This window comes from Aulostomus chinensis, chromosome 24 (genome assembly GCF_037954235.1).
Source record: "Aulostomus chinensis isolate RoL2024-O1b breed Wild chromosome 24, RoL_Achi_v1.0, whole genome shotgun sequence".
Classification (NCBI taxonomy): Eukaryota; Metazoa; Chordata; class Actinopteri; order Syngnathiformes; family Aulostomidae; genus Aulostomus; species Aulostomus chinensis.
The window spans coordinates 1,351,485-1,365,562 of NC_141343.1; the positions used below are offsets into that span (position 1 = coordinate 1,351,485).

The 14,078-nt window shown below is 39.2% G+C and overlaps 2 protein-coding genes across 2 annotated transcripts; one reads left to right on the top strand and one right to left on the bottom strand.

Annotated features, from left to right (window-relative positions):
* The first annotated feature begins 566 nt into the window (after positions 1-566).
* LOC147238316 (protein C-ets-2-like) lies at positions 567-7,139 on the top strand. The gene is made up of 7 exons (XM_086198226.1): positions 567-585; positions 2,552-2,671; positions 2,755-2,958; positions 4,014-4,187; positions 5,832-6,056; positions 6,131-6,249; positions 6,933-7,139. The coding sequence occupies exons 1-7, from the start codon at positions 567-569 to the stop codon at positions 7,137-7,139; spliced, it is 1,068 nt and encodes a 355-aa protein (XP_086054352.1).
* Positions 7,140-12,307: 5,168 nt separating this feature from the next.
* On the bottom strand, positions 12,308-13,918 carry LOC147238317 (bolA-like protein 2). Its single transcript, XM_086197348.1, has 3 exons — positions 13,597-13,918; positions 13,057-13,154; positions 12,308-12,507 (listed from the first exon to the last, which is right to left on the bottom strand). Exons 1-3 carry the CDS (start codon positions 13,657-13,659, stop codon positions 12,408-12,410), a joined length of 261 nt encoding a protein of 86 aa, XP_086053474.1. The 5' UTR covers positions 13,660-13,918; the 3' UTR covers positions 12,308-12,407.
* Positions 13,919-14,078: the final 160 nt, after the last annotated feature.

Genomic DNA, 14,078 nt, shown 5'->3' on the forward strand with positions numbered 1-14,078 from the left:
ATCAAGAGGGGACGAGGCTGATTGATACTCTAAATTGACTGTAGGTATGAATGTGAGTGTGAATGGTTGTCTGTCTCTGTGTGTTGGCCCTGTGATGGACTGGTGACCTGTCCAGGGTGAACCCTGCCTCTCGCCCGTAGATGCTGGGATAGGCTCCACCCCCCACGACCCTTAACAGGATAAACGATAGGAAATGGATGGATGGATTATTAATGTGTTGTGTTTGAAATAAGCTGAGGCAAAGTGTGGTCATAGTTGTAATAACTTCTCAAACAAATGCAGCGGTGACACAGCAGCTCTAGAACCTGGTCGATGGCCACCCAGGTTTTTCCAGGCCATCTTCTTTCTTCAGAGGATTACGAGATGTTGTGAACTGTTTATAATTCTCCCATAATTTATTCCACCAGGGGCCAGATGCCTCCTGCCCCTCCCACGTGCAAATGATTGACAGTTGTCAGTCAGCCCCCAGTCCCCTCCCCTCCTCCTGTCTATCATATTAAGGCTGCATTTCTTCATTTGTGGGCTCTGTTTCCTTCACCTGATCACTGTGTTCCTGACCCGCTGGGATGGAGTGCAGCAGCTACGGTAAGACCCCCACTCCTCCATCAACACCATAACGAGGATGACGATGATGATGATGATGATGATGATGATGATGCATCTGTTCAGGTTAGTTTAGATCTGCTTTGAAAACTTGACAATATTTCCAGAGATGACCATTAAAATAGATTTCCATGCCTTTCAAGCTGATTTATTTTAACTGAATTTCTGATCATTATGGAGGGAGGATTTATTGTTGGATTAAACAAAACCTCATAATCAGAGGCTCTCCTGAGCTAACTTTTCGTGTGACTGACCAGATTTGATGAGTTTCATTTAAATGATAACCTTTCAATGTTAGAGGTAGTTGATAAGTTAATGATTTATAACATAAATAAACATTTTTTTAATGATCATAGACGAACCAATCCACGTAAACAGTCCACAAAAGTAGCCCCCCCCCCACCCCCCCACGATCCCCACTTCTTCATTTCACCAGTTTGTGTGTGTTGTGGGTTTGATGAACATTAGATATGATTTAGAAATTGATGTCAGAAATTAGAAATAATAATGTCGCCTCTGATGATCTTTGGTTGCAGACACTCAAACCAGCCGCACCATCATGGCGAGGGGAAGCCATGTGTTCTGTCAGAGGTTTACTTTGCTGTATTGTACTTTTTTAATTGGTTTTACATTTTATACACAGTTGTGAATGAAATGTTTGTCGATGAAACTTTTTTTTTTTTTTTAGATTTAAATCAATTGATAAGATATGCAGCATTTTAGACTTCCATCAAGTATTAATCTAGGAATTAACTTCATAAGATAAAAGGAGGAAATGAGAAATTGCACTAAAGCCAACAGAATGTAAATTAGCTCTTTTTAAAAAAAAAAAAGGAAATATACAATATCAACAAAATGATCAAAAATATTCTTTTTTCCCCATTTAATATTTTCTGACAAATTAATTAAATTATGAATTAGAAAATGTTGCCTCATAGGATGTTACAGAGATGTTGATCCACCGTGTGACTGAAAGAATTTTACAGGTTCTTCAAACGTGCCTGAATTTTCTCACAAAGCTTCCTTTAGTATTTGTTGATAAATGTATCAAAAAGTTTGAAAAAATAAACAAGAAGCCAAATCTTACAATTCTAAACAACAACAACAAAAAATCTTGCTCCAAATTTGCAGTAGATTTACTTTTTGTGTAATCCTGCAAGCAAGTAAACAAACAAACAGAGAACCAATCACGTCGTTCTCCTCAGCTAAATATCAAATTTCTTGGTTGCTTTTAATTATAAATGTAGGAGATATAAACAAAACATTTCATGCAACATTATGTTTTTGTGTGTGTAAATATATGGATGTTTTATCAAAATACAGGAAAGCACATGTGATGTGTGCAGGCCGACTGACAGGTTTTCTGGGACGAGATGTCTTCGATTTATACGAGCTAATGGACGTTAGCGCGAGAGCTAGGTCACGTAACAAGGCTGGTGTTGTGTTGGCGCTGTTTCTCACCTTGGTCCTCGTTGACTTGAGGCCTACGAGTCCCTGCTTCACCGTCACCACCTTTTAAAAAAAAAATTTGTTCAGAAAATCTCTCAAACCTTGATTTTCTTCTTCCCTTCTTTTCTTTTTTGAGCACCGGACTTCTGCTGACCGGTCATTTCGAGGGCACTGAACTTTAAATCAAATGACAACATCAAATTTTGATCAGTGGCTTGGACCAAACCATTTTTGTGTTGGGGTGGGGGGATTCTTGACCGCTATTTTAGGACAATTAGGAAATTTTTTTTAAAGTTTTTATGCAACTCAAATATTACTTTTTCCACAAAAAGGCATATTTTGGAATTAAAAAAAAAAAAGACTTCATAACTTAATGAGGGCCCAGTTCTGGGCCCACCCCTACCCTAGGTGCGGGACAACAGACCCGTTTGTCCCCCACTATTGGTGAGCGTGGTGATGGTATTAATATCTAAATGTCTCCTGATGGCCTGTGTTTCAGAGCTGGACACCCTGGAGGTTCCCCCTCTCACGCCCACCAGTAAGGAGGTCCTGAGTCAAGCGGTGATGGCCAGTTTCGCCGGCTTCGCCCAGGAGAGGATCAGACGTCACTTCCCACAAGGTGCCTCCGCTGGGAGAGTTGCGGTAAAGAAGAGGAGGCTTGCTGATTGGCTACATGGAGATATTTGTCTTTTCTGGTTCCAGATCCTACTTTGTGGTCTGAATGGGAGGTGAATCACTGGCTGGACTGGTGCCAGGCCGAGTTCGGGCTCCACTGCCTGGGCTCGGACCTGAAGGGGCTGCAGGGGAACCAGCTGTGCGGTTTGGGCCGGGAAGCCTTCTTAGGCCTGATGTCTGACTGCACAGCTGGAGAGATTCTCTGGGAGCATCTGGAGATCATGAGGAGAGGTAGAACCAAAAACACACGAGAGTGATGAAGCTATGAGGGAGAATCATCAACTTACCCCCGCAAAGGAAGAAATTATTTACCAATATTTGATACGAGTTTTAATAGATCTGAAATGTGCTTTAGCTTCTGTCTTGGACTTTGGAAGCTGGTTACCAAAACTTCTAAAATATCCTTGCAATTATAAATCAGTTTATTTTGTTCCCTCAAAACAAGACACTGTTATCACAGGTATTTAAAAAGAACTCTTTTATCATTTTATTGGTTTAAATTTGTCTCACACACACACACACACACACACACACACACACACACACACACACAAGCTTGTTATCTCATTAGAAATCGTTGAAAGCGCACAGCACAATTACGTCATATTTCTCCACTTCCTGGTCCCAGCACGCTACACACTTCATCCATAAATGACAGGATCATCAGCAAATGAATTAAGAATTTGCTCAGCTGATTAAATATTACTGGTACGTCATGCAAGGAGTATTTGCCTTTTTAGAAAGAGGTTTTTAAAAAAAATGATAAAATAATAAAGTTCCATGTACTGTTTCAAATTGTCAACTTTTTTTTAGTTCTTTTTCTTTTTCTGCTCTTCCACTCAACAATTTTGGGTCCCCTAGAAATGATCATGTGACTTTCCGTAGGGGTCTTGGGCCCCAGGTTGGGAATCAGTGGTTTTAGATAAGTTGTGCATTTTGCAATTCCATTAGTTGTTATAGTAATTATAACCCTTTTATTTATATATATATATATATATATATATATATATATATATATATATATATATATATATATATATACATACACAAAAATATATATATATACATATTTCTTTTTTTAATTGTTGAGCACATCTCTGTCTAACGTTCTAGTCTAGACTGTGACAGAGACGGAACATGTGTGCGGTTCTGCGTCGCCCACCTGTACAGTTCTATCTTACTACCACATGCAAACCAACCAAGGTTAAAAAAAAGGAGTCACTTCCTGGTCCGAATGATCGCCCGATCTCTGGTTGTAGTGATGTAACGAGCATATGTTCCTCCAGAGAATTACTCCATCTACGTTCAGGAGCATCTGGACCACCACAGTCACAGTCATCACTCCCCGAGGACAGACCTGGTCCCCCTGGACACTGTTCAACAGGACTATTACATGGTCAAAGCAGAAGACCCCAACATGACCTCTGACCCTCGGCTACAGGGAGCAGGAGGGACCGCAGGTGAGCATTAATGACTAGATATTATATGATCCAGATTGGTTACCATGGTGACAGGAGGGATCAGCATCGGTGCTGAAACTGTAAAAATAGATGACCACAAAGTAATAATTCTTGTAATTATTTCATAAAAAGTTATTACAATAAAACTCTTGAGGCGGTAATTACATCCAATTAAATTGTGTTTTTGTAACATCACAAAACATCAAAGAAAAAGAAAGAAAAAGCTAAAAGACTAGAAATCTATTAGAAAAAGGAAGTAGTGGACACTAAGAAGTACATTTACTTAATTATTGCAGTTATGTTATGGGCGGCATGGCTCAGGGGTAGAGTGGCCGTCTAGCAACCAAAGGGTCGCTGGTTCGATCCTCGACCCCGGTGACCATGTGGAAGTGTCCTTGAGCAAGATACTGAACCCATAATTGCTCCTGATGAGTAGGTTGGTGCCTTGCATGGCAGCCTCCACCATCAGTGTGTGTGTGAATGAGATGACACTGTAAAGAGCTTTGAGCGCCGCTAAGGTAGAAAAGTATAAAACTGAGTCGTTTTATCATTTATGTTTGGCTGTCTTTACTTGAGTGTTTGTCTCTCAAACAAGTAATAATTCAAATTACATTAAAAACATCTTGATTTAGATCAACGTTCTAAGCTGCACGCGTCGTTTCAGTGAACAGCAACAGGTGTTTGCTTGTTCATGAATCTTGTTTGATCCAAATTTATTCACATTAAAAAAACCTGCCTGCCAAAAAACCCTTCAATGTTCAAGTTATTACAGTGAAGTACATCAAATTAAAGAATTCTGTTTCAATAATGTTGAAGAACTTCATCATTTAGAGCGCAATCTAAATTAAAATTTTTATTTCAAATATGAAGTTGATTGTAATGTAGAAAAAAAAGTAGCGTTGATGGAAAAGGAAACTCTCATTCGACAAATTATTTTTTTGTGGTTGAAAATAATTTCAGATGAATTTTTCAGGATTTAGACATAAATTGTTGCATTGTTTTTTTAATACCCATAACTGCCAAATGAAATGATAAATAGATAAATCCCCTGTCAGAGTATTTTGAATCAAAGCTTGTGTTAAACCTAATGAAGGTCCACCTTTTATGAAATTAACAATTAACAATAAACCATAAAGCCTTGACACTAAAAGCCTTTTGATTCAGTGTCTTATCTTCTTGGGATTTTATCATTTTCATGATAATATACACCTTTAATTGATCTTATTTTATGATAAGTATTATTATTTCTTAACCATTTTAACTGCACATTGGATATTTAACTTATTAGTGTTATGCATATTTTTGGCTTTACATCATTGTCATTTATTATTATTATTATTATTATTATTAATATTATTATTATTATAGAAGAAGAAGAATGATGTTTGAATGTTCATCAGTCCATCTTCTTAAATCTCCGTTCGCCTGCTACTCCATTATGACATATGTAAAAAGTCCTATGAAACTAAAGATTGATTGATTGATTGATTGATTGATTGATTGATATGAACAGTTTGTATCTTACACAGTTTCTCATTTACAAAACAAGTACATAAACCCATTCAGTCATAACGCACTTATTTGATGTTACAAAAAAAATCAATCAATAAATAATCAATAACAAAGAGTGATTTGTTCTCCCAGTCGCAGACCCAGAGGTGGAGGCGCCTCTCGGAGGCTGTTCCAACGTGATCAGCTCTATTTCCTGGACCAGTCCACTCCATGATACGGAGCCAGTGATGGAAGAGACCATCTCCAGGGATGTTTTCACTTTACTTCAACCCTACAGAAGCTTCAAGGATTATGTTGGCAACAAGACCGAAGTGGGCCGAGCCGTGATCCCGGCCGCCATCCTGGCTGGCTACACTGGTGAGTCAAGCTCACTGGTGGGCTATAGGTGGGTCCAGGGAGTCACTGTGATTGCTCACTTCCTGTCTCAACAGGAAGTGGTCCCATTCAGCTGTGGCAGTTTCTGCTGGAGCTTCTTACCGACCGCAGCTGTCAGTCATGCATCAGCTGGACGGGAGACGGGTGGGAGTTCAAACTGACCGACCCAGATGAGGTGACGGCTATGAAGGATCAGTGCACTAGCTAACTGTGAACTGTCTGATACAATAAAACTACAACTATGGCTGCAGCAAGAACCGCTACCATTAGCAGGTCACCTGCTTAGTGTTTATGAGGCATCAGCAGGATGATATTTTATAGTTTTGAGCTTCTAATATTTGTGGCTGTGGACCGAGATAGAAAGATAAACTTGCCGGTTTAGACCGAGGTCATTCCTGTCAATCACGCATTGCTTGACTGATTTTGATAATACATCAATCACACTGTTTGATTTTGCATCGTTTGACCATTTATAACCAATATTAACAAGCATCCTCCTCAATTAACATTGATATTGATATCAGTGAGCTGAACCACCGGAAGTAATGATGAAACATCAGATTATCGTCATGAGTCAGCGACACGCAACTGCAGAACTCATCGTTTCTCTGAGCTCTTAACATCGATGTCAGTATTTGGTTTTCAATCTGATGAAACTATTTAAAATCATGGCAGATTAGTTTTCTAATTGTTGCAAATTAAAAATGACGTTATCTTTTGACGCTTTAAAACAACAGCTAAACACCACAATCAACATGATGCTGATGTGAAAGTCTCATGAGCTGTGTGTGTGTGTGTGTGTGTGTGTGTGTGTGTGTGTGTGTGTGTGTGTGTGTGTGTGTGTGCGTGCGCGCGCAGGTAGCTCTTCTGTGGGGCCGCAGGAAGCACAAACCCAAGATGAACTACGAGAAGCTGAGCCGCAGTCTCCGCTACTACTACGACAAGAACATTATCCGCAAGACGGCCGGGAAACGGTACGTCTACCGCTTCATCTGCAACCTGCAAGGCCTGCTGGGATACGAACCTGGCGAACTGCACGCCATGTTGGACATCAAGAGTCACTGAGGATCTCACACGCAAACATCATCGTCCAGATTACCATTGTAATCCTGACTGATAACCTTGAAAAAAAACAATAGAATCATGAGACTGTGATACTCACGGGGGGGGGGTGAAATTTTGGTATTTATTATAGTTTTGGAAAAGAAAAGTATTTCTTACATTTTAAGCTCACCTTAATCATTTCTACTGCAGCAAAATGAGACAGTAAACATCATGAATGTTTTATGATTCTTTCCCATTTGTCTAATAAAGGATCACTACTTTACATCTGCATATGGATACAATAAGTTAGATATTGCAGACCTATGCTCAATCAAATTTCCCCCACAATCTCAAATCAGTACGGACCTTTAAACAGATCCTTTATTTCCTCTAAATTCCAAAACTTGTGTTTTGGAGGGTTTTTTTTATTGCTGGAAATGTAAATGAAAATATTTCATTTGTTTGTTTCACACTGAAAATATTAATGTTCTCTATTAATGTTTTTTTTAATGTTATTTGTTTTCTTGGAATTTTCTTCCCCATGCTCACATTCTTAAAAACGAAACAACAATGAAAGCTCCACAAAATGTCAATGGAAGAAACAGATTAAAGATCAAATATGCAACAAGGTGTGAGCTGCATGTTAATATTAGGAATCCCAAGACAATGACAAATATTCCCCTCATTTGTTACAGATCCATGAATTTGATTATCTCCTGACTTATCCTGTAATATTCATTTAAAACCCGCCTACATCACACAATCAGATTTACTACAGGTGGTGTAAAACAAATCTTAAAATGGAATGTTATGATTTGTGGATGCAAATTAAATTCCCTTTTTTAGAAAAAAATCAGTGCAAGTTTGTAAGTGATGGTTTTCAATCGTGGGTATATTTCACATCCCTGGTTTATCATGTGACTGGTTCTGGTTGCTATGGAAACTTGAGGGAGCACTGGTTTGTTTCCTGAATCTGAAAGAGTAACCATACCTAGCTAGAGAGTAATATCATGTATTATTGCATATATTACCATGTTTAATAAAAACAAAAACAAAACAAAAACAACCTCCAACTGATAGTAGAATGTCACCTCTCTTGTGGGGGGTCGTGGTTCCCCTAACTACCACCATGAGAACCATATTTGAAGTTACAGGGGACTGAGGGCAGGAGGAGGGAAGAAGGTTGTTCTAGAAGCTTCCTCATGTTGTTGACTCTTTCCTGACATGAGCTCCTGATTGTGTGTGTGTGTGTGTGTGTGTGTGTTGTGTGTGTGTGTGTGTGTGTGTGTGTGTGTGTGTGTGTGTGTGTGTGTGTGGTGATAGGGGGGTCAGATCAGAGGTCTGTTTGAGGTGAGCTGCTGGGGGACTAACAAAGCTTGGCTAACTCGCACTTGACAAAGTGTTGTTGTGTGGGAGACCTGAGTAGGCAGCTGATACACACACACTCACACACACACACACACTCACACAGGCTCAGTTATTGATGTTGGCCCCGTCACGTCCACTCTAGCACGGGGGGCCTCAGCTCCTGTGGTTTTCAGTTCAACCCTGTTTGGTCTCCAGACCTGGATTATCGTCACATTAGATGCATTTAAATCAGAGTCTAATTCACCTCTCAGACAGCAGGCGAGCGTCTCTTGTCGCTGAGGTCTGCTGGCTCGTACGTCATCATTTCATCTAAAACTCGTCTGCTTTCACCTTCACTTCATCATCGAGCCATTTAAGATTTGCATTGTGCTGTAAAGATTTGATATAAGCTCACTTTTATTGTGTGGGGGCTAAAACTGAGAAAAAAGGAAAATGCTTGTGTGTTGTATTCTTTTTTTTCATTTAAAAAAAAACACGTTTTTTTTTTATTTTTGAAAACTTTTTTTTGTTTTTTACATTTTTTATTGTTTTATTTTTTAATTAGTTTATTTCTTGTGTGTTGTATTCTAATTATATGGAAGCAAAATAAGTCATCATGTAGTTTTTTTTAAACCTTTTTTTTAGGCAGTCATGTATCCCTGCAAGTAACAGAATAAATGAAAGTGAAAACTTGTCCACATCAACAACAACAAAATCCCATGTAGCCATTGTGAAGCTCTGTAATTTCCCGATTTCTTATTTGGAAAAGCACATGAATAATAAACTTATGAAATTATATCAAAGAGGATCTGCTTTGTTTTGCTCATTGCACTGTTGACATATTATTTACATATAGAACGTCTATAAATACGATACACCAGTCGCGCTGATGATGTGGTGAATCCCTGATCAAAACACAGAAGAGGATAAAACATTAAGAAACACAGAGTGAGACATTTTTGTTATAATAATATCACAAAATGGTTCATTCATTTCAATCTCGGATTTGATTTAACATGATTTTGTTGAATTACAAAAGAAGAAAGAAAGAGAGGTGAGGGGAAGGAAGGCCTGAACGCAGGGGAAACCTCTTCCCCCGTCCCCACTGGGTCCTGCGCTCAGCTGGACGTCTTCGGATCTCAACATTTCCATGCCCACATTCATCGCATGAAAGTAAAACTGATGTGGTTGGATACTGATTTGATTTTACTCATCAGTGAACGGGAGACAGAATGAGAGTGTGTGAAGATTACTTCCACCACTTACCCACCCGAGGCCTGCTAATGGAAGAGCCGACGTGGGGGGGGGGGGTCAGAACACTTCTGTTCTCAGAATGACAACAACATGTAATTTATACCACAGCTGTTGAACAGCTTCTCTGTTCCGTTTTGCTTCGGTATCAGGATGAACACATTTTTTTTAATGTTTTCATTCTTGGAAAAGAATTGAATTCCAGCCTCCGTAATGTTTTTACAAGCTAATTTTCAGCAAGACCTCAACCAAAGTCAGTGGAGCCTCCAGAGGAATTAAAGGAACAAGACAAAAAACAGCAAAAATAAGAAATGTTTGTTTGTGATTCCCATGTGCTTCCCAACAACTGAGCAGACTTGAAGTGCCTGGAGGAACTAGAAGAGCACCGGTTCTGGGATCGAGAGGAACTCCCGAAGTTCTCAAAGATCTCTGAAAAGAAGCTCATCAAAGTGGCAAGACAGAATGGGAGGAATGAGTCACAGCTAACAGATTAATCAATAGGTTAATTGATCAGTAGATTATTGGGCATTTTAAAATCATGGGAATAATCTCAAATATCTCAGTGTCTGCAAAATCCTCCGTCTGCAGGGAGCCTTGTCAGTGTGGCTGCTCCGGACCAACGTTAGAGCTCCCCCTTGTGTCTGTTTCACTGCTCTGCATTCTACGGGTCAGATGTTGCTTGAGAGAAAATAATGAGTCAAATTCATTTACTTAACAAGACAGAGACAACACTCGTGTTTTAGTTTTATTTTATTTTTTGGTGCCGAGGTGAAAAAAAAATTGAATGGATTAAAATAAGCTTTATAGTGATGTCATAACCTGGTTATACTGTGTTCTAACATTGTTAGTTAGTATTTTATTTAATCTATACACATTAAAGTTTATATTTAGTTATGTTATTGCCTGTGTAAACATATAATTAATCACTGTTCATTTAAAATTAAAAATTTTGTTTCTCATTTGTTTTTATGATTAAATTGTTGTATTTCATCAAATGTCCAGAAGCAGCCCCTCGAAGTTATCAATATTTTGTTTTGTTTTTTTTAACCAAAATTATGTTAAATGACTGCATCAGTTCAGGAAAGTAGCTCTGGTTATATTTTTTTCTGAATTTCATAATTTTAAATGATTTAGTTGCAGTTTTTTTTTTTACTCAACTCTTATTATATCGATGTAGGCGGAGACTGATGTTAGAGAACAGCGTAGCTATGCTAACACTTCCCATCCACTACCACTCATTGTGCTAAGCTAACTAGCGTGGGTCTCTATATTCTTTGAAAAATGTCTGCTCATTTAAGAGTCCATTTAGTTTGGAATATATGTTTATCAATAAGGTTTAGTCATATAAGAACATGTCAAGTGGATTTCATCTGGAAAACACAGTCAACACAGTCATGCTCAGCGCCGTGCCTAATACTGTGTGAAGTGCACACACCATGAGGACAAGTATTGACTCTTTCTAGCAAATACACACACGCACACACACACAACAAAAGTAAATATACTAAAGATGATACAGTACCACAAAAGAAGTCAATGCTCCAGCTGGTTTGCCTCAGCTAGTCCGCCTGAAGCCCGCAGGTATTGATGATTGCAGCGAGTATTCAAACCAAATAATAAGCTAAATTGATCATCGATGTTTGACAGACTCCTCAACCTCAAACAACTAAACAAATCAAACACTTTCCCCTCTCATGTAACACAATGAAAGATGGAGCTGCTTTCTGCAGAATGTCGTATGGCTTTTTTATTTTATCTCCTACATTAAAAGTATAGTTCACACATAAAATGTGCTTTCAAGCTAAGAACAGTCGGGTTAGTTCGTTTTTAACTCAGATAAAAGTGTTTGTGTACCACTGGCTGTACAGCTGGAAAACTTATACCAGATTATGTAGTTGAGTGTTTATAAACGGCTGTTTATAGACAGTTTAGCTATTGATGGCGGTCAATCTCCATTAGCATTGAGCTAAATAGACATGGCTGGCTCTTTCTGCATTCTGGAATCAAAAAGAAATGATGGAGGAAAAAAAGCATCTATTTTTGAGGACTTGAAAGGCAAATGGGCGGCACGGTGGTGCAGTGGTTGGCACTGTTGACTCATAGCTAGAAGGCTTGAATCCCGACTGGAGAATGGAATCTCTGGTCAGTCTCCATGTTCTCCCTGTGCCTGTGTGGATTCTCCTGGGAACTCTGGCTTCCTCCCACAGTCCAAAGACATCAAGAGGGGACGAGGCTGATTGATACTCTAAATTGACTGTAGGTGTGAATGTGAGTGTGAATGGTTGTCTGTCTCTATGTGTTGGCCCTGCGATGAACTGGTGACCTGTCCAGGGTGAATGCCACCTCTTGCCCGAAAGCCGCTGGGATAGGCTCCACCCCCCACAACCTTTAACAGGATAAGCAGTAGAAAATGGATGGATGAATGGGGTAACATATCCCTTTAAGATACTTGAATAATAATCCTCAAATTCTACCTGAATTTGTTTTTGTGTGACGTGAAAATGCTTCGTCATCCTCTGGTATAACTGCCAAGCACCAGGTCTTCTTGAGGTTTTAGTAGGTTAATAGGTAATTAAATGACAAAATACAGCTTCAGTTTGTTTATTACCACCAGAACATTACTGATTAACAGAGAATTCACATCTGTTTTAAAGCAGGTTTTGTATGCTGATCTGTGAGTGATGTAATGCGTCATTTTGTCTTCTGTTTCTCCCACTGCTCTGGCGTTAAGGTCTTCTGTTCAAAGGCGTGGATCTCTTTCAGCTCTTCTGCTAAACATGCATTCACCATCCTGATGAAACACAACACACGCGCACGCACACACACACACACACACACACACACACACACACACACACACACACACAAGAAGGAGTCAAGGCCTTGTTTTACATATTAGGGGCTGAGCTCTGGTGCTCTCATTATTGCTAATAAAACCAGAGTCACTGGTGTATTTAAAGACAGTAAATCCAAAAATGTCTCGACCCTCCCCTTCCGGGTATGGATTTTCATTTGTTCCACATTTGAGTGGGAGGGGGAATGACAAATTTAGCTGTTAGCTTATATATCCTGTCAATCAAATGGAATTATAGTGTGTCCATCAACATGAACAGGCTGGGCTTCAGGGGAGGGTGACAGGTCAACACTGTACAGAGAGTAAAGTGAGATGTGTGTGTGTGTGTGTGTGTGTGTGTGTGTGTGTGTGTGTGTGTGTGTGTGCGTGTGTTACAAGAAAAACAATTAAAAAGTTGATGATACAATCAAACGCCACATAAAGAAACTTTTCATTTGTCTTTCCATACTCATATTCGACTCATATTGATAATTGTTAAAATACTACCTGTGTCTCTGTAATAACTGTTTTCCCTCAAACTGGGGCGACACCACCAGCACTTTGAAGCTGGCAGCACATCTGTTGGGCGATGTATCCTCCACATCCTGGAGAGCACAAGATAAATAATGACGCTCACAAAAGCTGACAGGGACTCATGTGCGCTTTGTGTTGCTGCTTTTTACACTTTAATGATCTTTTCACGTGACAGTAAAATCAAATGATTTGTAAAAGACATGTTTATATAAGTAAAGATCTTCCCGGTTTGATTCGCTAGAGGCTTGCTGAGCCTCCATATAACGCTGACTTCTCTACATCAGTTCACTTTATTGCGGAGGTTAGAAACTGTAAATTCGTGTTTGACGTGTGACGAATTGTTACATGAATGTAAAAACGTCAAAAGACATGTTATGTTGAAATGTGTTTGTACTTTAGCGACTAAGCGACGTAATATTAAAAAAATGGTGAACATTTGAATGGGGTTTTGCTGCCATTGCTGGGAAAATGCATCATATACGTCATTTATTGAATAGATAAGCACAAACCTACCACATGTACCGCCGCGAGCTCCTTGATTAGCTTATCCCGGATGTGATCCGCTGTGACAGACATGTCCGCGTGAACTCAACAAAACGTGCAGCGTTATTTAATTTCGGTAATGATTTCCAGCAAGTGCCTCCTCATGCAGATTGATGCCGGAAGGAAATAAAATTCGTTGTCCTTCTCATGAACAAAACCTACCGTAACACCTAAATGAAAGACTATTTGTAATTTAGCAATGTAATACTTACATTTTATACATCTAAGACTTTTTAACCATATTTTCATCGAACATGTAGCTCTCGGCTAAGCGGTCCTGTTTAATGTCCAATCAGATCTTGTCTAGAATCTATAGGCGGGGCTAATTTTTTGAAGTGTCGAATCATAATATTAGGGATCCTTAGAGAAAGACGGTCGAAATGCTTTTACTGCTTCCCCCAAACAAAATTTTTATGTTAGTTGTTGAAGAGCTAGCATTCTTCTTTAGTTGT